A 22,303-nucleotide genomic window follows, 5' to 3' on the forward strand; every position below is an offset into this window, starting at 1 on the left:
ATAAGGAAGGACATGGTAAACATGGGGATGAGAACTGAATTGGGACCCGTGACGAAAGGAAGACGAACATATCTGCCACCTGCTGTTTACACTCTATCTAGAAAGGAGAAGAAAACATTGTGTAAGTTCCTCAGTGAAGTTAAAGTTCCAGAAGGCTACTCTTCAGATATTAGAAGACTTGTGTCCATGAAAGACCTCAAGTTAAAGAGTTTGAAGACGCATTATTGTCATGTTATAATGGAACATTTTTTACCAATAGGTATACGTTCTATTCTGCCAGAAAAAGTAAGAAGCGCAATAACTAAGCTGTGTTTCTTCTTCAGGTCAATTTGCAGTAAGGTGGTCGATCCCGCGATCTTACCAACATTGCAAAAAGAGATAGTTGTTACTTTATGTGATCTTGAAATGTATTTTCCTCCCTCGTTTTTTGACATAATGGTTCATCTAGTCGTTCATCTTGTGAAAGAGACACAATTGTGCGGACCAGCTTATATGAGATGGATGTACCCTGCTGAACGTTATATGAAAATATTAAAAGGGTACGTGAAAAACAGAAGTCGACCGGAGGGTTGTATTGCCGAACGATACGTTGTTGAAGAAGCAGTTGAGTTTTGTACTGAATATCTGTCAAATGTTCAATCAATTGGACTCCCCAAATCTCATATTGTCGAAAAAAAAGAAGGAAAAAGGCTAATTGGAAATAAAGTTGTGACAGTATCAATGGTCGAACGGGATCAAGCGCACTTGTATGTTCTGCACAATGAGATTGAGGTTGAGCCGTATGTTGAAATGCACAAGGTTGTTCTCCGAGATTTAAATCCAAATAGAAATGAGAACTGGATAGTACGAGAGCACAATCGAAGTTTCATACCGTGGTTTAGGGATCATATTTATTCAAAGTATCGTTCAGATCCTGCTTCAGTAACAGAAAGGTTGAGATGTTTAGCCTATGGTCCAACTGTAATTGTGCTTTCTTATAGCGCATACGCTATTAATGGATACACATTTTATACCAAAGAACAGGATGATAAAAGTACTATGCAAAATAGTGGTGTTACCTTGGTAACTGAAGCAATGCACATATCAAGTGCGAATGACTTAAATCCGAAATTTGCAAATTTGTCATATTTTGGGGTTATCGAGCGCATTTTGGTGTTTGATTACGCGAAGTTTCAGATTCCTGTATTTGGTTGCAAGTGGGTTGAAAATAATAGTGGCATACGAATGGATAAGTCAGGATTTTTGCAAGTGGATCTCAATAGGGTAGGGTACAAAGATGAGCCTTTCATTCTAGCCTCTCAAGCTAAACAAGTGTTCTATGTCAATGATCCGACAAGTACGAAATGGTCTATAGTGCTTTTATCTAACAAAATAGTTGATGAAAACATTGAAGATCAAGGTGATATTGGTGTTGGCATTGAATCTTGTACAAGAAACGATCAAAATGAGAATGAATCTTGTACTAGAAATGATCATAATGAGGGTATTTGGATCAATCCAACCGTCCGCGTTGTTAAGAGACGCATAGAACACAATCCTACCAAGAAAAGAAAGAGACGTTAGTGATAAAGGTAATAGTATACATATTCCGACTAATTTGTTTTATTCAATTTGTACCGATTGTTTTAATCAATAGTATAGTACTTATTCAATTTTGGTGCATATTCTCGTTTTGTACATAACTTTTGAACCATGTATCCGTTTGTCGACTTCTTCACATGTAACTATACTATTTTGACGATTCTGGAGCTGCTCATGCACTTATCTTTACATTTCGGGACTGTTTTTTTATCGGTTTTGCTTCTGCCCGTAATCAAAAGTCGGGCTTAGGGTCTGAATTTCAGAAAACCGACTTTATTTTTGAGTCCGTGGGGACGTTTTACTATAGCCATGTAAATTTCGTTCAATTCCGACAACTTTCTTTTTTGACGCTTATTTTGATTTGTACCGATTTCGTTTCCGATACACTTGTACATGCATGGTTTGACTTCCATTTGACTTGTATAGATTGTTAGCTTATTAATAGTGTACTAATGTGCTTTAGTTTGTTTGATACAGGTTCAATGGCTCCGGATGGAGATGCTCCTAAAGAAAACTCACAAGAAAACTCACAAGAAAGAGATGCTCAAGAAAGAGATGCCACGGATACAAATGCTCCACTTGATACTGAAGCAAAAGAAGTTGCACGAGGCATCACCATTATGAAGGGAATCGTTCGACATAGAGACCAAGGATTAGTATACCGTTTGGATTGGAATTCTGATAAACAAGCAATTGGTCCTAATTCTGCAAAGTTGACAAGCTATATTGGTACACTTGTTCGTATGCATATTCCGGTCTCCACAGCTAAATGGAATCTGAAAAGCGAAGAGTTGGATGCGAAAAAAAAAGCGATTTGGGACGAGCTTCAAGTATATATCATATATGGTTAATTGTTGTTATTATCTTGACGATAAATTGTTTAAATTACTTATACTAACACACTATGCGTATTTTTTTTTGCAGAGGACTTTTGAGATACCAGATGATCGTAAGTGCTACATACTTAGTTTGGCCGGCAAAAGATATAGAGGGTGGAAAGCTTTTTTGACAAACACCTATCTTAAGGATAAAGATGGAAACTTTCTTGAAGAGGCACCGGGACGGCCAAAAAAGTATGAGATCTTCATTGGTGAAAAAGATTGGACTGAGTTTGTAAATCAAAGAGATGAAGATTTTCGGAAAAGGAGTGCCACGAATAGCGCGAGAGCATCCAAACCCGCGTATCCATACAAAAAAGGGTGTATGGGATATGCACGCTTAGAGGATAAACTTGTAAGTAAATAGAAATGCATTTTAATTAATTGTCTAAATGTGTTTTTTTTGACGATTTTATCATTTGTGTCAATGCATAGTTAGAGGAGACTAAAAGTGAGGAAACCTCACTTCCTGTACATGTGTTGTGGAGGGAAGCTCGTGTGGGCAAGAATCAAGCTGTCGATCCCGAAGTTCAGAGAGTTTTTACTGAATGTGTAAGTATAATACTGTGTCTTTAATTAAATCAAATGTTTTTTAATATATAAATGGATTTTTAATGTAAATGAATTACAGGAGACCTTGTCGCAATCGGCATCCACCGATGAGGGGAGCGTACTTAGTAGAGCACTAGATGCTCCTGAGTATCCCGGTCGGGTGAGGGGTAAGGGTCATGGGGTGACTCCAACCTCTTTTTACAAGAGTCCTAGGAGAAGAAATCCTACCAATGAAGAAGTGTTGCAAAAGTTGCAGGAATTGCAAGCACAAGTCTCTGAATTGCAAAGAGATAAAGAGGTGTATATGAGAGCAAAGTGCAACACTTCATCGGTGAAAGAAACTAGTGATAAGGCTAGTATCAACTATCAAAGGAAATTTCCCGAGGTAATTATAATTTTTTCACCTTTTAAATTGTTCTATTTTATTAATGATAATGACTTTATATTTACTATTGGTTTAGGGCATTTCATCTTGCCAACTATACTTATCGGAACCGAATTATCGACTAGTTGGCAAGGGAAAAGTGCACAACACTTTGGGAGATTTACTTCACCATAGACCGCTCCCGGATAGACACCTGAAAGTATCGGTGGATGTTGTAGTAGATCATGATGCGATGCTACCCGTACCTGACATGGTCTTAGAGACGACATTGCTGCGAGATGCAATAGGATCATTTGTTGCATGGCCCTCGGAGCTCATTACCATTAGTGATGAGGTATATTGAAAACGATTATGAATCATTTAGTTTTCGAATGTCAATTATAAACCGTTTATTAATTATTTTTTACATTTTAATTTTAGACTGCTCCTATAAAACCCGCAATTAAGGGTAAAGGGATTTTACAGGAGGAGGAGTCCGTTGCATCACTAAAAGAGGTACATTTAAAGTGTTAATAATTAATCTGAATCTAAATCTGCATGATTTTATATTTTACCTAACTTATATGATTTTAGGCATCCGCTCGGGAGTCACAACAAGTGACGCAGCAAGTTCGTACCGTACCACCCACTGGTCCTCCGAAGCCAGCGGGAAAAAAAGGCGGTGCTTTTGTGCCTCGATACCGGTCGACGCTCGCAACAATGGTTGATATGTCCGATATGAAGGATGGTGCTTTACGTGAAATCGATATGGATGAAAGTGTCTTCGGTATTGAATTCAAGTCACTTATTACAATTGATGACTTGGAGGAGATTTTTAGGCATGATCAACTAGGCGTCACTAACATGCACTCATACATCCGGTAATATTCACTCATCCGATATATTATTTAATTAGTCCCACAATATAATTTATTTACACATTTCAATGAAAATAATCTAATGTTTATTATGTTTTTATTTAAGGTTGTTGTATGACAGAGTGTTGCGCGGGAATCCATTGTCTAACATATTCCGTTTCGTGTCTTCCGCCCATTGCAGCGGAATGGCAATTGCTTCGGAACCGGAATCAGTTAGACAGCGCTTAGTCGATAGATTCATGTCCACCGGCAATACAGAAAGTCTGCATCTTTGGGCGTATAATACCCGACCAGTAGGGTTAGTTTCTCATTCTTTGTTCATCTAATCTCTGTTTCTTTTGTGTATAGCAAAATTTTCATATAACCTATTGTTTTAATTTATAGAGCACACTGGTTGCTGCTTGCTATCAACCCTATAAGGGAAGTCGTGTATTATCTGAATTCGGTAAATGGTGAATGGACCAATTATCCGGCTATGAAGGACATCGTTGATTTGTAAGTGGGATCATTCTAAATATATATTCGTGTATATTTATATATTTACTTATTTGTGGGATTGATCTAAACATATGCTTTTATATATTTGTTAATTAGATCAATACAAGTGTTCCGAAGTCAACGGGACGCACAGGTATCCCGAACTAAATCTAACATCATTACTTGGATCCAAGTGCAGGTACATTATTTTTCACAATTTTGCTTATAATATATTTATGCTACTTGATAAAACAAGACAACTATAGAATCTTATTTGTTTTTCTATGTAGTGTCCGCAACAGCGAAATAGTTACGATTGCGGATACTTTGTATTGAGGTTTATGAAAGAAATCCTTCAGGCAAATCAATTAGAGATTCCGCTCACGGTATGAATTTATAACTTAAGATAATTTCATATAATTTATTACATTTAACTAAATGTATCATTCATATTATGTTTTTGTTTTGTAGTACCTTGACGAATTCCGTGCTGCTGGGTACCCGAGACTTAAGTTAGAAGAAATAAAAGAGGATTTGTGTCAATTTTATATTAAGCGCTTTTTCATGTAGGATTTGTGTCGATTTGAACTATAATATTATTGATGTTGTAATGATGTATATATATAATTTTGGATATTATAATGGTATTATATTAGTATATATATTGTCTTACTGATGGCTGAAATAATATCGTCGAAAATAAATTACAGGTCGAAAATATTACAGGTTGAAAACATATTACAGGTCGAAAATATTACAGGTCGACTGGGAGGATTAAATTACAGGCTGCACATTAAAATACCTCATTTAGCAACGACAGCGCTTTTAAAAAGCGCTCTTAAAGGTCCACCTACTAAAGCGCTTCTTTGTAAAAGCGCTGCCAAAGATTAATAAAAAAGCATAAAAAATAAAAAAAACGCAACATACGAAAGCGCTTTTGGAAAAGCGCTCTTATAGGGGGGGCTATCAGAGCGCTTTTTCCAGAAAAAGCGCTCTTAAAGCCCACCCTATAAGAGCGCTTTTCCAAAAGCGCTTTCGTATGTTGCGTTTTTTTTTTATTTTTTACTCTCACAGGGGGGCTATCAGAGCGCTTTTCTGGAAAAAGCGCTCTTAAAGGGTGGCCTACCAGAGCGCTTTTTCCAGGAAAGCGCTCTTAAAGGGTGGCCTACCAGAGCGCTTTTTCCAGAAAAGCGCTCTTATAGGGGGGGCCTACCAGAGCGCTTTTTGAAGCGCTTTTGTTACCTTTGCCAGTGCTGTCTTTCACAGCGCTTTTAAGCGCTTTTAAAGCCCATAAAAAGCGCTTTTAAAGCCCTTCCGTGTTGTAGTGATATTTGACATTTTTTTAAAAAAATGATTTTGTTTAGAATGATAACAGAGCCCTTATCATTAGTAAATTTTTAATTTTCATAATACTTTATAACAACTTAAAAGATATTTGGAAAATTTATGTAAGCCCTTCAAAACCCTCATTCAATACAATTTTTGAGTTCCCCCATTTTATGGGGTTTTTAGTGTTATGAATAGACTCAAACCCTCCAAAACCCTCCTACCCAAAATCTTTTTATCCTTTTCACACAATTCTTTCTATTTTTCAAAGCCCTCCCCTCCCTTCCCCTCCAAACTCCCAAACATAGCCTTAAAGAATCCAATTTTCATAAATATGCACCTTCGTTTCAATTCTCCCACGCACATCATACTCTCTAATCAACACTATATACATTCCTTATTTATATCTTTACCTCTTAACCCTAACCCCAACTCTGTTCTCAACACTCAACGACTTCGCCCTCCTCCTTGCGAACGTAAATTATCCATCGAATGTTATTGCAATGGTTGATTGCTTATATCAGTAATCCATGAAAAATCTATCATTCTTTGGAACCCTTCTATTTAACAATACAGGGTGCTACCAGCCTCACCATTCTTTGAAAATCATTGTTCTCGTGGGTTTCATAGGTATTTTTGTGCAATTAGTTATAATTCTTTTGAAAATGATTATAAAATTATCACATATAATACTTTTTTTAATCGCACTAAGAATTTGGAACTTCTATCTTTAAATTCCAATTCTTGGAAGCAGCTTCCCGATGCAGAATATGCTCCTTATAACATGGAAATGCTTCGTCAACGACCTGTATCGATAAATGATGCCATATATTTGATTGCGTCTGATAAGGTATCCTATGAGGTGTTAGGCGAAGTATTCCATTTGATTATTCGTTTTGTTTTATGTCAAGAGAGGGTTTCAGTCGTGTCACCACCACCAAATGATATTGGACTAAATATATATTGGATTGGTGATATCAACCAATCTCTCTGCATGCGTTATTATAGTAATAAGAACTACTTTCATATATGGTCTACACAGGATAATATCAATTGGGTAAAACTCATCACTGTTTCAAACATCCCTGAGCCTAATCTCTGGGATCCAAGACTTTGTTATGTTCCTTTGTGTTTCAATGAAAATGGAGAACTAATGATAAGTATTCGTAGTTATGATACTTTTGATCGAAGGCGTGGTTTGGTTGCTTTTGATCCAAATGAACAAAACTATCTAAAATTTGTTTTGGAAGAAAACACAATATGGTGGGAACAAACTATTTACAGGGACATTTTGGTTTTTCCTAATGAACCCTCAAATCAAACATGTTCTCATTCTTTTTCCGGTTCCCTTAAGAAAATGTTGTACAGATTTTCACACACCATCTTGAGTCATTTCGCTTGTAATGCTACCTCTAGGATGAGGTTGTGAATCAACAAAAAGAATCATGAGGTTGAACGTGACAAAATCACCCTTGTCAAATCCAACAAAGATCATCAACGGTGTAATGCTGCTACCTCTAGGATATTGACTTTGTGGAATTATTTTATCAAACCATGTTGTTAGTGAAGTAAGAGTATATTGCTTTTTTCTTATAAGAAGTTATGCGGGAGTTGCAATCAACCTGTGCCATTGGTTTGTAATTTTAATGTAATGCAATATCATGACTTTTTCAAATCATATACTTCCTCTTAGATACAAATCCAGCAACTGCAATTGTCATAATTTTTTTTATAAGATTTACAAGAATATAGAACAAAATAGCATTTATTAAAACAACTATTGAGAATTAATCCAACAGAAACTCAAAATTAAATTTAATGGACATTCTTTTAAAAAACATTTATAAAGATAGTACATAGTCGGAACCGGCTAGTACCCGGATTCGATCCCGGCTGGAGTCAAAAACTCCCTGGGGCCTATGTTATCCCTAACTTGATCCTTGCTTGCCACATGCTTCAGTTCGACACTTCCAATTTTCACATGTTCTCGAATGAAGTGGAAACGTACGTCGATGTGTTTACTTCTTTCATGATTCACTGGATTCTTCGCCAGTTCGATTGTTGATTTGTTGTCGACTTGCACTATTGTTGCATTTTCCTGCTTCTGCTCTAATTTGCACAACAGTCTTCTAAGCCATATAGCATGGCATACACACCAGGATGCAGCCACGTATTCTGCTTCGCATGTCGACAGTGTCACAATTGGTTGCTTCCTTGAGAACCAGGTGAAGGCAGTATTTCCCATAAAAAATACATATCCTGATTGTAATACGGTGAACTGACTTTATTTGAAATGTACGGTAAGCAAGAGTCGCCACCGACTTTTATTTTATCCAAATTAATGAAAGGCTAAAAGAACAGAAAAAAACCTTTTTAAAAGAAAACTGAGTTGGGGGGTAATTTATACAAAGGGAAGGTGTAAGGCACCCTTTGCATCCATGGTTTTCCATGGGCTCTTAATTGCTTTGCTCTTTTGAAACCAAAAGTTTAGAAATGTAGAAGAAGAAAATAAGGACTTTAGCTCGTAAATGAGCGTAGCCTTTTTGAAGGTTTATGAAAAAGTGTAAGAAAAAGATTTAAGCCAGAGCAAAGCAATTAGGGGTAAATTACCTTGACATTGTAAAAAAAAGGTTCTTTTAGCCTTTCAGGGCTTACCATACCATAAGAGGGTAGGAAGTCCTTTTATTTGGAGGTTGAAGGGTCGTCGCAATTATCGTTTGCCATAAGATTGTCCCTGCCATAGGGGGGCAGGTAGTCTAAGGGAAGGATCAGAATAGTCATCATTATTAGGCAACCAGGAGGACACCTCAGGATATCGTAGGCAACTGCGAGGGACGAGATCATATAACCGAACCGAAGGCAGCATCATTGGGACTTATGATCTTTTTGTGATGAGAATGAACTGAGGGCAACATTTGTTGAGGCGTCTTCGTATTCGAGGGACTTGACTATTCAGCACTAAAAAAAAAAGGCAACAAGGCAACAGGCAACAGAAGAGGTTACCATAAAAGGTGTGTGAGTGCACAATCACGTGATTCAATTCAAGTAATTATCTTATAATTAGTTATCCTAAGTTCAATTCGAGGTTTCCACGCCCCAAATTACTAACCATGCAATAATAATATAACAGTGTTAAGTGCCTTCAAGGTCACACAATACAACCAGGGGCAGTTACAAAATAAGCCATGGGGAAGGGGAAGAAAAGCAATAAAATAAACCCCAACAGAGCAATAGGTTTAACACAAGTAATAATTAAAGAAGAAATTAAAAAGGAACGAGTTTTAGGGTTACCGAAGGTTCGAGCTTTGACCGGTTGGTTAACCCTGAAAATTGGCAAAGGAAGAATAAACAAAAGGGTGAGTGTAGGAGAAATTCATTAACAGATGAAGTAAACCCTAATTTAACCTATAAGGCAAAAATTAAAAATAAAATGATTTTTAAATAAAAAGAATTAGAACTTAGCTTTTCGATTGGCATGGCGCGTGACCGGAAGAACCCTGAGGGTAACCCTGAAAAATTGCACAAAGAAAAAAGAAATTTTTTTAGTGTTGGAATGATCTAATGATAAACCTCACAAACCCTAATTAGGGCACAAGTTAATCATGGTTAATAAAATAATAAACTAATTGAAATAATACCAAAGTTAACGGAGAAAAATCGAGAATTCGAATCAATATATCAATTAAATAATTATTGGATGTAATCCTAATTATTTAATTGATAAAAAAGTTTATTTGAAAATAATATTGAATTTTAAATAACAATAATAAAACAATTATGAATAAAATTGTGAAAACTCGAACTTTCGATAAAACAAATAATTATAATTTGTTATAATAAAATTTTAATTAGTTAAATAAGAGATATAAATAATAATAACTAAAAGAGAAATAAGAAAATAAAAAATAAAAACATTGATGTAAAAAAAATAAAAAATAAATTATAAGAAACTTAGCTTAGATTGGGTGTGATAAGCCTGGGAAGGACTATGTTACGTCTGCGTCTTCAAGGGCGTAGGATCTGATTCCATGAAGATCTTGTGGTTGAGGCTGAGGGTGCATCACGAGTGCGCCTAGGATGAGATGTGCTGGATCTGCAAATACAAAGAATCAAAGAAACAAAATAATGAGAAGGGCGAGAATCGAACCCGCTCCCTCCTGCATGACGTCCCTACGGGTTTCCTTTTGCCAACAAGCCAGACTTTGTTTGCTGATAATACATTGACCATAAAACATAATATAAAAAATAATTAAAGGACTTAAATTTTGAACGAAAGTTGCGCGCCCAGTCACTTCGTCTTCCTCGTTGGATTATCTAGAAAAGGGCACACTTTTGCCCATGGTTTTCGCCGTTGCCGTAGCCATCGTGTTTCAAAACCTACAAATAACCACCAAACAATACCAAGTAATAGCATAAATCAATTGCATACAAACTCACGAGTCCAGTGGAACCATCAATTTGGTCAGAAAACACCTAGAATCCTAATTTCCCAAAATCAGAATTACAAACCCTAACCATGGCAGATATTGATTCCTGTACCAAACGTTGCAATTAATGCTTCAAACATCATAGAAATAATCCTAGTAACATGTATGTATGCTTAAATATCATTGAGATTGTGTGAATTGGCAGATTGAGTTCTAAAAAAGACAAGCAAACCGTGAGTAGGTGTGAGATGATTTTGTGCGCGTGAGGGCTTGGAGATGATTCAGATAACTTCAAGGAACACCAAAGAATGGACTGGAATCTTCAAATGTCCTTGAATTGGCTTTAATCGTAGAATTCGAGTCTCAACTTTTCTTGATGTTTTGAAACTTTTGTAAGGGGTTTGAGGCAGAATTTTCGTCCCAATTCATCAGGATTTGTTATATGCTTATATGGTAGAAGGAATTAGGTTACAAATTCTAGGCCAGATCCACTTGATTCTTGGATTGCAAATTAGGGAAATTTGATTTATGGAAATCTTTCTAAATTGGCCAAATTTTGTTCCAATCATACCAATTCATATTTGCACGAAAATTCTTTGTTTATGGGGCATTAATGATGATTGAATTTAGTTACAAGGGAAACTCCAACCAAATATTTGATTTTCCTTACTGATTTTCATGATTTTCATCACTTTTTAAATGAATAAAAATTCATATAAAATTAAATAAATCATGAAAATTCGTGGTAATTGAACTTAAGGCCTTGTATATTATAAGGATGAATATTGGGCCAAGAGAGATTGGGTTCCTTTTACAAAAAGATTCATTTTTAGAGCCTTTTATTTCACATTTCCCTCTTGAAATGATCTAACTTTGACAAGGCATATCTCCCTCAATTCTTAAAATATGGAGAAGTTCTAGGACTTTTTTGAAACCTCAAGATGTCCTCTACAAGCCACTTTGGAAGATTTTTTCCATTTGGAGATTTTATCTTGATGATATGGGCTTTGACCAAAAACTGCTTTTGGTTGACTTTCAAAAAGGACCTGTAATGTTTGGATCCATACCTCTCAAATGAAGCATTTCTAGCCTTGGCATGTGAGAGACAAAGTTGTAGAGAATTCAATTTCCTTCAAAATGAGATTTGGATGGGAAATTTCTGATGTACCATGTGGAAGTTATGGCTGGTCAAATTTCAGTTGACTTTCTCCTATGAAACCCTAATTTAGAAACTTTTGAATTTGCTGATTTCTGAACTTTCCTTGATGAACCATGATCAATCCTTGATCAAATGGTGAATGATACTTCAAAATAAGGTTGTTGACAAAAAATCAGGAGTTTTGACTGTACTTTGACCATAGTTGACTTTTAGGTCAAACTAGTCGATTGTTAACTTTCTGAACAATTGAGTGGTCAATCTTTGGAGTTGGAACCTGAATTTTTTCATGGGGATAGTTTGAAACATCATAAGCCATATGAAATGTATTGGATCCTTTGATCCATTGATTTTCTTCAGAAAAATTCAAAATCCTAGTTCATTGAGCCCTTGTCTATGAGAGTGTGTCTTTGAGTCTTGAGTTTTGATATGAGCTTGGGAAGTAAAATGAGATGGGCAAATTTTGGGGTATGACACTGATGTACTCTTTCGATCATCTATATCTCCACACCAATCGCTGTCGGAGTAACCTGTTAGCTTGTAATCTTCTGCTTTTGAGTAAAACATTCCAAGTGACACAGTTCCTTGGATGTAACGAAGAATTCTCTTCAAAGCTTTCCAGTGTGTGAACTAGTTCTTCCATAAATCGACTCAAGATTCCAACACTTAGGAAAAGATCTGGTCTAGTGCATGTGAGATATCGAAGACTTCCGACCAAGCTTCGAAATTTGTTTGCTTCGACATGTCCCCCCCCCCCCCCATCAAATTTTGAAAGCTTGACTCCTGGCTCCAATGGTGTCGAGATTGGATTGCAACCTTCCATTTTGAACCTCTTCAGAATGTCCTTTGCATATTTTTCTTGTGAGACAAAATTTCCAATTTCTTCTTGTCGAACTTCTAGACCAAGAAAGAAACTCATCCGACCTAAGTCCGTCATCTCAAATTCTCGTGTCATTTGACCTTTGAATTCTTCGATCATTTGATCATTGTTGCCCTGGAAAATCAAGTCGTCGACATAGAGGGCAACGAGCAGTATATTTCCTTTATTCTTCTTTACATATAGGGCATGTTCATAGGGACATTGTTGGAAACCATTCTTCTTGAAGTAGGTATCAATGTGTGTATTCCATGCTCGAGGTGCCTGCTTTAATCCATAAAGTGCTTTCTTGAGTCTTAGCACTTTTCCTTCGCTTTCGTCTTTCATGTATCCCGGTTGTTGTTCGACATAGACTTCGTCTTCGAGCACACCATTCAAAAATGCTGATTTGACATCCATTTGAAATATTGGCCATTTGAACTGAGCAGCTTGAGAAATGAGCAGTCGAATTGTCTCCATTCTTGCAACTGGTGCAAATACTTCTTCATAATCAATTCCTTCCTTCTGCTTGTATCCTTTTTCCACAATTCGCGCCTTGTACCTTTCAACTTTGCCTTGTGCATTCATCTTTTTCTTGAACACCCACTTCACACTAATGGTTCGACTTCCTTTTGGTAACTGTGCTAATTCCCAAGTTTTGTTATGTCCGATAGCTTTAATCTCTTCGTTCATGGCATTCTTCCACTTCTCATCTCTCCATGCTTCTTTGAAACTAATGTTTTAGAATCTGCTAGCAGACACACAAGATGTACTTCTTCTGTATTATCATACAACTCTTGCAAACTTCTCATTCTGGGCTGTGAGGGTTCATCTTCATTGTCAGAGTCTTCAAACCTTGGCGACTGATTCTGGGTTGTTGGTATAATGACTGAGGGTTCTTCTGTTTCGACTATATCTTCTGTCAAATTGTTCCGGTCCTACCTACTTGCTTCATTCACTCGAACATCTCTACTTACTATCACCTTTTTGTTTATGGGGTCGAATAACCTGTATCCTTTTGTTTTCTCATCATACCCAATTAGTATATACTTCTGACTCTTGTCTTCAAGCTTCATTCTTCATTGATATGGCACATGTGCATAAGCAACACTACCAAATACTTTAAAATGAGATACAGTCAGCTTCTGTCCACTCCACGTTTCTTGCGGTGTTCGATCTCCCAACTTCGAATGTGGACATCTATTTTGAACATAGATTGAACATTGCACGGCTTCTGCCCAAAATTCCTTCGACATGTTCTTACTTTTGAGCATTGAACGTACCATGTCAGAGACTGTTCGATTTTTCCTTTCAGCAACCCCATTTTGTTGAGGTAAATATGTTGTAGTTAGAAATCACCTTATGCCCTGCTCCTCGCAATACTTCATGAAAGCTGTCGAAGTATATTCTCCTCCTCTGTCAGAACGAAGGGCTTTGATGTGTCGATCAGTTGACTTTTCAACCATTGCCTTAAACTTCTTGAATGCTTCGAATGCTTTAGACTTTTCTTTCAGGAAGTAGACCCAAGTCTTTCTTGAAAAATTATCGATGAAGGAAATGAAATACTTCTTACCACTGAAAGATTCTGGAGTGATTGGTCCACAGATATCGGTGTGAGTTAATTCAAGGATGTGCTTAGCTTGATATTCTGCCTTCTTTTGAAAAGAAGTTCTCGTCTGTTTTCCAAGAACACAATCTTCACAAAAATTTTCTTCAAACTTCATGTTAGGAAATCCATGTACCATGTTTCTTTCCGCTAATGTTTTTAACCTAGCATGATGTAAGTGACCAAAATGTAGATGCCATAGAGTTACTTGGTCTTCAGTATTAACTTTCAAACATTTTTCTCGAACGCTTCTCAGATTCAGCTTTACATGCGATTTCTTCCCATCTCGACTTGAGCAATTTGGTGCCCTGATTTATCCTTCAAATGCAGTATTCGATCCTTCATAAATATCGAATATCCCTTCTCCGTGAGTTGCCCCAGACTTAAAATATTTTCTTTTAGATCTGGTACATAATAAACATCTTGTATTTTTCCAAGTACGTTGTCTTTCTACAAATAACAAATTATTCCTTTGCCTTCGACCTTTACTTTCGACGCATCTCCAAAAGATACATGACCATCTTCAATTTTCTTTATTTCTTTAAATAGATGTTTGTGACCACACATATGATTACTTGCTCCTGAGTCAAGATACCATATAGTGTCATTTTCTGTGTTTGTCTCCTTTTGGGTCATTAACAGGAATCCTTCATTTGATTCTGTTTCTAGAGCGAAGTTTGTTGTCTCTTCGACTTTCCTCCTGAATCGACAGTCTTTTGCAAGGTTTCCCCCTTTTCCACAATTGTAGCAACTGTATGAGTTGCAATCCTTCGCATAGTGTCCATGTTTATTGCATTTGTAGCATTCGATTTTGGAGTAGTTCGACCTGCCACCTCTGTGATCACGTCCTCGACCACGCCAATTTTGTTGACTTGCCTGTCCTCTTTCGAAATTATTATTCTGATAGCTTCGACAACCATCTCGACCTCCACGGCCACGCCCTCGACCGTGCCAGTTTTGAGATAAGAGTGCCCTTTCATCTCTAGTGAATTCCTTTGTTTGTTCTGCATTATCATGTGTCTCCTCCTTCTTCTGTATTTTGCGATGTTCATGTGCCTCAAGTGAACCAGCGACTTCTTCGACAATGATTGTCACAAGATCCTTCGACTCTTCTATTGCGCATACTATATTTTCGAATTTGTCAGTCAAAGATCTTAAAATCTTTTCGACAACTCGAGCATCGGTCATTGCTTCTCCATTTCGTTTCAGTTGATTTACAACTGTTTGCACACGCGTGATGTAGTCCGACACGGACTCTGTCTCCTTCATCTTCATCCTTTCTAATTCTCCTCGAAGAGTTTGCAAACTAACTTGCTTGACTATATTCGCTCCACTGAACGCCATTTCTAGTGTATCCCACGCTTGCTTCAAAGTAGTTGAACCAGCAATCTTCTCAAAACCAGATTCGTCTACTGCTCTAAACAACATGTATAATGCCGTTTTGTCTTTCGACCGCGTCTCTTTCAATGCCTTGTTCTGGGCTGCTGTGTTTCCTGTCGGGGTTTCTGGTTCTTCAAACCCTTCTTCTACAACCTCCCACACATCTAACGATCCGAGCAACGCCTTCATCTGGATGCTCCATTTCTCATAGTTTGACTTCGACAATTGCGGTAATGGCATCTGATTCATCATATTTGCCACGAGATCTGATACCAATTTGAAGGTAACAGATCAAACACTCTCTTTTATATTGACTTGCAAAAGTTTGTTGCAAAGTGAAATTGCAGTTATAAAGAAGGTCTTTATATAGAGACTAGGAAAACATAAATAGACATAAAGAAACATAACATTAAATAGTTAACTATTTCCTATGAGAATAAACCTTTTTGGCTACCCTAGGAGAATTTGTCTTTTGGCTTTCCAAGACCGCATTTAATTTATCCAACAACAATATCATGACTTTTTCAAATCATATACTTCTTCTTAGATACAAATCCAGCAACTGCAATTGTCATAATTTTTGTTATAAGATTTACAAGAATATAAATCAAAATAGCATTTATTAAAACAACTATTGAAGATTAGGAAGTGAGAGGATAATTGTTAGGTTGATGAACTTGTGATGACGTCTGGATCAGAGATCTTCATTTTCTTTCAAGCAAAATTGTTTTTGTTGATACATGATTTTAGAATCAGAAGGATCTGATCAAGGTAGTTCGTGTGAATTAGAAATCAATTTTCAAATACGATGTCACTATTCCATTCTAGAACTAGAAATGGTAGATACTAAGGAGTGAGTTCAACTGGAACAACGACGGTATACGACATAATATGGTGGACCTCAAAGGTTAGCACTGTATTAATGCACAAGTCAGTGAAATATAGGAAAAGTGATTATGAAAATAATTGCAAAGACATGGACTTTATTTGCCGAAGAAGGTTAGAGTCGTCTCTTGTTCCACCATATGAGATGTAAGGAATCATCTGATTTAATTTTATGATATATGATCTTTGAGTTATAGGGATTAAGTGTTTGGTTCCAAAGTTATTTTGTGGATGTGTCTTTTTTTTTTTTTTTTTGACCGAAAAAAAATTCATATCATTTCATAATATAACTGTTGTTCAATACAAAGAGGAATCGAATAAAGAGACATACGCCTAGACCAAGAATTGGCCGCCCTTGCTAACAAGTGAGCAACCGAATTCGCTTGGCGTTTAGTAGACTTAACCTCAAAGTCGGGATGAGAAACTAAAAGTTGTTTAATACTAGAAATAATAACACAAAATTCAGAGAGACCAAAACAGTTATTGTTAACGGCATGTACCACCGTTTGAGAATCGCTCTCAAAGGTAATGTGCTCCATATGCATATGAATAGCTCCTTGAATTGCTTCCTTAAGTGCCAAAGCTTCTGCCTCTACAACCGTATGGTTGCCAAACTCCCACGATGTACCTGCCAAAATAAAACGACCGAATCAGTCTCTGAAGCACCACCCTCTATTAGTAGTGCCTGACTGATTATTGAAACCTGCATCCACATTGCATTTGACCCTACTCGAACGGGGGGGCTGCCAGGTGATATGATGGTGATCTTCCATAGTGCTTGATTCTTGGATATTTTGAGCCCTAGCCCAGTCCTTCCAAACATGGTACCCCTGCATACCCAACTGTATTGCATCCTTCTTCTCATTATTCCATATCCAATTATTCCTATTATTCCACAGCACCCATAACATAACCGCCACTCTACCTGCAACTCTCTTATCTTCCATCCGACAAATGTCATGAAGTATCGACTTCACATCGCTCTCGTGCTCAATCCTAGTGCCAATAACTTCACCTAACCCTGCAATAGTCCAACAATGTGTCGTTTGGGGACACCCAAAAAATACATGCCACTCATCCTCCACCCCACCTTCGCAATGTGTCTTTAAACTCTCTTATAATTGGGTTTTTCCGTCTTTTGGGCCTATGAGCGGTGCACAGTACTTCTTATAACATTCAAATTAAATATTTTTCATTTATATTTTATAATAGAAATAAGTACACTAATATGTAATAATATCTTTTAATAATTTTTTAAATATGTATAAATGAACGGGTCCCAAATTTGAAAACTAACGAAGTATTTATTGAATGATATAATTATGGAATGATAGCTTTAAACATGATATAAATTGAGAACCTAGTTAAAAAAAATTAGTTACAGTCGTAATTCTATTAGACAAGTCAAACTAAACTAAAATTCCAACCAAATCAAACTAAAAAAAAAATTATCTATTGTGGTTTGGTTCAAAATTTAAACCAAATCAATAAAAGTCGAACTTGTTGGATTGAGTTTCTAGTTTTCATTATTAAAAATTGTAAAACCGATGTGTATAACTATCAAACATTAAAAGCTCGTGAATAATTGATTCAACACAACGCAACATGTTTGTATTGATTCACTTTAATGCTTCTTTCCCTTCACAAATTACAGCACACCATAGATTACGATCTTCGTCCACCACGAAACCCAAGTTTTATTGCTCACTATCTCTATTTCGAAACCGCAATTGTTTCATTCACCAACACCATTATTTTTTTTAATAGGCAAATAATCTATTAAAAATGGAGTATAAGAGATTCTCCGCCCTTTTACAAACCAAACAGTCCCTACATTCTAAAACAGAAAAGAGGAAGAACATTTTTCACATCAGACATCATAATTCAACCGATGTGTTATGTTAATTTTTCACATCGGGCCGTGGCCCGATGTAAAATGTCTCTAATTTACTACATCACTTAGATTTACATCGGACCCAGGCCCGGTGTAAAATGTTACTTTATGCACTGGTGATATAATATATACCTAACATTGAATGATATGTTATATTGATGTTTAAATTGGGCAGATAGAGACAAAATTTTGATAATCGAATTTTGTGTAGATTAAAAGAGATTATGAATGATTATTAACCTCTATATAATAAATCTGGAAGATTGTTTGCATCAAAAGTTCCGGTTTGGTTTCAACCATTTCAGAATACTTTGTTAAAGTCTTTTGGATCACTTTTGATGCGAACCGGGAGTCTTAAAGAAACTGTTCAAATTTTTTATTTTACGTACCGATAATCTTGCCGAAAGTGTTCTGAAAATCCTATGTAAGGGTGCAATTTTTTTAATTTTTTTTGGATGAATCCTAAAAAGTAAAATGGTAAAATAGTTAAAATTTTTGAATTATTTAAAAATTATAGAGGTGCAAAGGAAAAAATAGGATCTTTAATTACTATTCAAGTATTTATTATTTATTAAAAGAATTAAGTTGAAAATGGATGAAAACGAAAAAGAGAGATTTAGGGTTAGTTTAATATTGCTACTCATATGCTCTCTTCGTTCATACCTCTTTCTCATCTTATCTCTCACCGGAAACCGCTCCTCCGCGCCACAGGCGGTGACTTGCGAAATAAACGTAAAAGAAACGCGAAGAACTTTAATTTGAGGTTACCTTTGTGTGTCTCTAGATTTCCTTTTTTTTCTTTCTCTTTTCCTCTTTATGTGTTCTTCTGTGTGTTATTGTTGTTGTAACGGAATAGAGAATTAAAGAGTGTGTGATGAAGACGATGACTCAGCAGAGAGTGAAGTTGAGGGAATCATCGCGAGGTTTGAAGCTTAGCACAATCTTTTTGAAGCTCAAATGGTGAGCTTCAACAGCCCTATCGATGTGTGTGTGGTGAGAGTTGTGAAGGTTTGGGAGAGTTTGGTGAGAGTTTGGGAGAGCTTCAACAGCCCTATGATATGTAATATTGATGTTTACATTGAGTAGATAGAGACAAAAATTTGATAATTGAATTTTGTGTAGATTAAAGGAGATTATGAATGATCGTTAACCTCTACACGATCAATCCGGAAAAATACCTTTTGATTGTAAATTCTTAACAAATCTCATTTTGAAAAATTAGGCTATTGAACTCTCTTCTTTGTGGATGTTAGAGTTTTCAATGATTTTAAAATGATAATCTCGACCTCAAAATCAATTCATACTGATTGACATTCATGTATATAAGATTTAAAAATATCATTTACTGTGCGTGCAAGCGGAATGATAGTTCAACTTGTTGATTAGAGAAAGACAATGTTTCATTTCAAGCTATGTGAATTTCTGTACATATGTTATTAAGAATTTTAATATCACAATAAAATTATAGGATGAATAATTTAAGTGTCATTTTCTTTTATGAAAATACGATTGGGACAACTGCATACGTTTCAATATTTAAGTAACTTAAATCATCTTATTTCTTGCAGTATATTAACAAATGTAATTCAATTTCAGGTTGATTGCCGCACGTTCGGGTTACAAAAGTCATTATGGAAAAATATCATTCTCAAATATCATTACCTTTTTCTTTAATCACTAGCACTTTTATATTTCTCCAACTCTTCTTTAGCCAATTTCATGATACCGCCCGCGGATGTAATGTACACGTCTTGTGCACCTTTTAGCTGTGGTAATTTCATCAATATAACATATCCTTTCTGGAACCTTAACACACCATCTAGCTACTGCGGAAGCCCTGAGTTTATGCTTGACTGCCAAAATGGTTGATTGACTATGGAAATGATGTCTCAATTTTTACATCCTTCATATAAATCAAGCCTCTCAAGGTCTGAGGATTGCAAGAGACGATTTATGGGTTTTCATTATTTAAATAACTTAAATCCCTATTTCTTGTAATATATTAACAAATGTAGTTCAATTTCAGGTTGCTTGTCGCACGTTTTGATTACAAATTTCATTATGGAAAAATACCATTCTCAAATATTATTACATTTTTCTTTCATCACTAGCACTTTTATTTTTCTCCCACTCTTCTTTAGCCAATTTTAGGTTACCGCAGATGAAATTTACACATCTTGCACACCTTTTAGCTGTGGTAATTTCATTAATATAACATATCTTTTCTGGAACCTTAACACACAATCTAGCTAATGCGGACGCCCTGAGTTTATGCTTAACTATCAAAATGGTAGATTAACTATGGAAATGATGTCTCAAAAATTTTACATCCTTCATATAAATCAATCCTCTCAAGTTTTGAGGATTGCTAGAGACGATTTATGGGGTTTTCTTCCTGGAAATGCGTTTTCTTGTCCCAAACATTATACTAATGTGGAAATAGATTCCCATTTCTTCCATTACACATCCAACAATGAGATGTATACGATATTGTATGAGTGTGGTCCTCTTCCAAATTCATTCTTTACTCCCTCGTTTCAAATTTCTTTTGAAGTAATCGGTTGTTATATGGAGGGAAAATTTCATAGTACATACGTAGTATCAAGTTCTAAATTGACTGATTTCAATGCGGTGAACTGCAATAATAGTATCACAGTTCCTGGAAAAAAGAATTCTTTGCCAAACAAATCATGTGTTATGGAGGGTATTTTAGTCCAAGGATTTGAGGTGAGATGGAATGGTGTTGGGGAAGACAGGTGCGATGCTTGTACAAAATATGGAGGGGGATGTGGATACAAAAAAGTAGAAAATGCATTTATTTGTCTCTCGAAGAGATCTGCCACATCAAAAGGTCCATGAAGTAAAATATTCTATTTGAATATACAATATTCTCTTTAAATCATCACAACTCTAACTCATATTTGCTTTTATAACTCAGGAGCATGAAATTTGAAAAAGAAAATGATCATTGGTAATAAATTCTACTTTCCTTAATATATTTCATCTTTTTTTCCATGTAGATACTTTATATACAAAATATAATTACTTACACTTCCTATGTTTTTTGAAAGAGTGTATTGGGAACACTCGCTGTCATCACATCCATATACCTTTTTAAGCGCTATAATATACACCCCCGCAACCTCTCCTTACAACCTTTTAGACTTTATATTCAACGCACTAGTAAAAGTCAAAACTTCGGAGTCGAACACGTCATCTTTAAAGATCTTTACAAGGCGACAAACCACTTTGACAAAAAACTAGGAGATGAAGGAAGTGCATAAGTATTTTATGGTAATAGATAACACTTTTGTAGTCAAAATATAGTCCTCAAGGTCAATAGTCATTGCAATCATTGATTTCAGCCACTGTTCATGATCAAATGGCTAAGACTCCAAAATCTCAAATGGACAACTCGTGATGTTAGTTGTTTGGTGTATATCCAACAACTTATATAAAATGGAAGCAATGACTGTGGGAAACCATGAATGCAAGAAATTGATTCTATTTTGTTCATTGCATCTATTGCCTTTTTTTAAAAACTTTTAAGAGTCTTAAAAAATATTTTCTATCATTTGATTATTTTTAGGAAAACTTCCAGATGGGCGTGAAGTGGCAGTGAAAAGGCTTTTTGAATACGGCGTCAATAAAGAACAACAATTTCTTAACGAAATAAATATACTAGCAAGAACTGATCATCCCAATCTCATCTTGGTATATGGTTGCACATCACTCAAAAGTCGTCGAGCTTTGGTTGTCTACGAGTATGTTCCTAATGGATTTTTGAGTGATCATCTTCAAGGTGACAAAGCAACACCTAATAAACTTCCTTGGAACATTAGGATGAGGACTACCGTGGAGACAGCAGGTGCATTGAACCATCTTCATGCTTCTGATATCATTCATAGGGATATTAAAACCAGTAATATTCTCTTAGATGCCGAATACCATGTTAAAGCAGCTGATTTTGGACTTTCGCGCCATATGTAGATCCCGAGTACAATCGACCTAATGCACTTACTTACAAAAGTGATGTGTTCCAT

The 22,303-nt window shown here is 36.0% G+C and overlaps 1 protein-coding gene across 1 annotated transcript; it reads left to right on the forward strand.

Moving 5' to 3' along the window:
- The first annotated feature begins 20,561 nt into the window (after positions 1 to 20,561).
- Positions 20,562 to 22,250, forward strand: LOC131659111 (LEAF RUST 10 DISEASE-RESISTANCE LOCUS RECEPTOR-LIKE PROTEIN KINASE-like 1.3). The gene is made up of 2 exons (XM_058928347.1): positions 20,562 to 21,111; positions 21,850 to 22,250. The coding sequence occupies exons 1-2, from the start codon at positions 20,562 to 20,564 to the stop codon at positions 22,248 to 22,250; spliced, it is 951 nt and encodes a 316-aa protein (XP_058784330.1).
- Positions 22,251 to 22,303: the final 53 nt, after the last annotated feature.

This window comes from Vicia villosa, linkage group LG3 (genome assembly GCF_029867415.1).
Source record: "Vicia villosa cultivar HV-30 ecotype Madison, WI linkage group LG3, Vvil1.0, whole genome shotgun sequence".
Classification (NCBI taxonomy): Eukaryota; Viridiplantae; Streptophyta; class Magnoliopsida; order Fabales; family Fabaceae; genus Vicia; species Vicia villosa.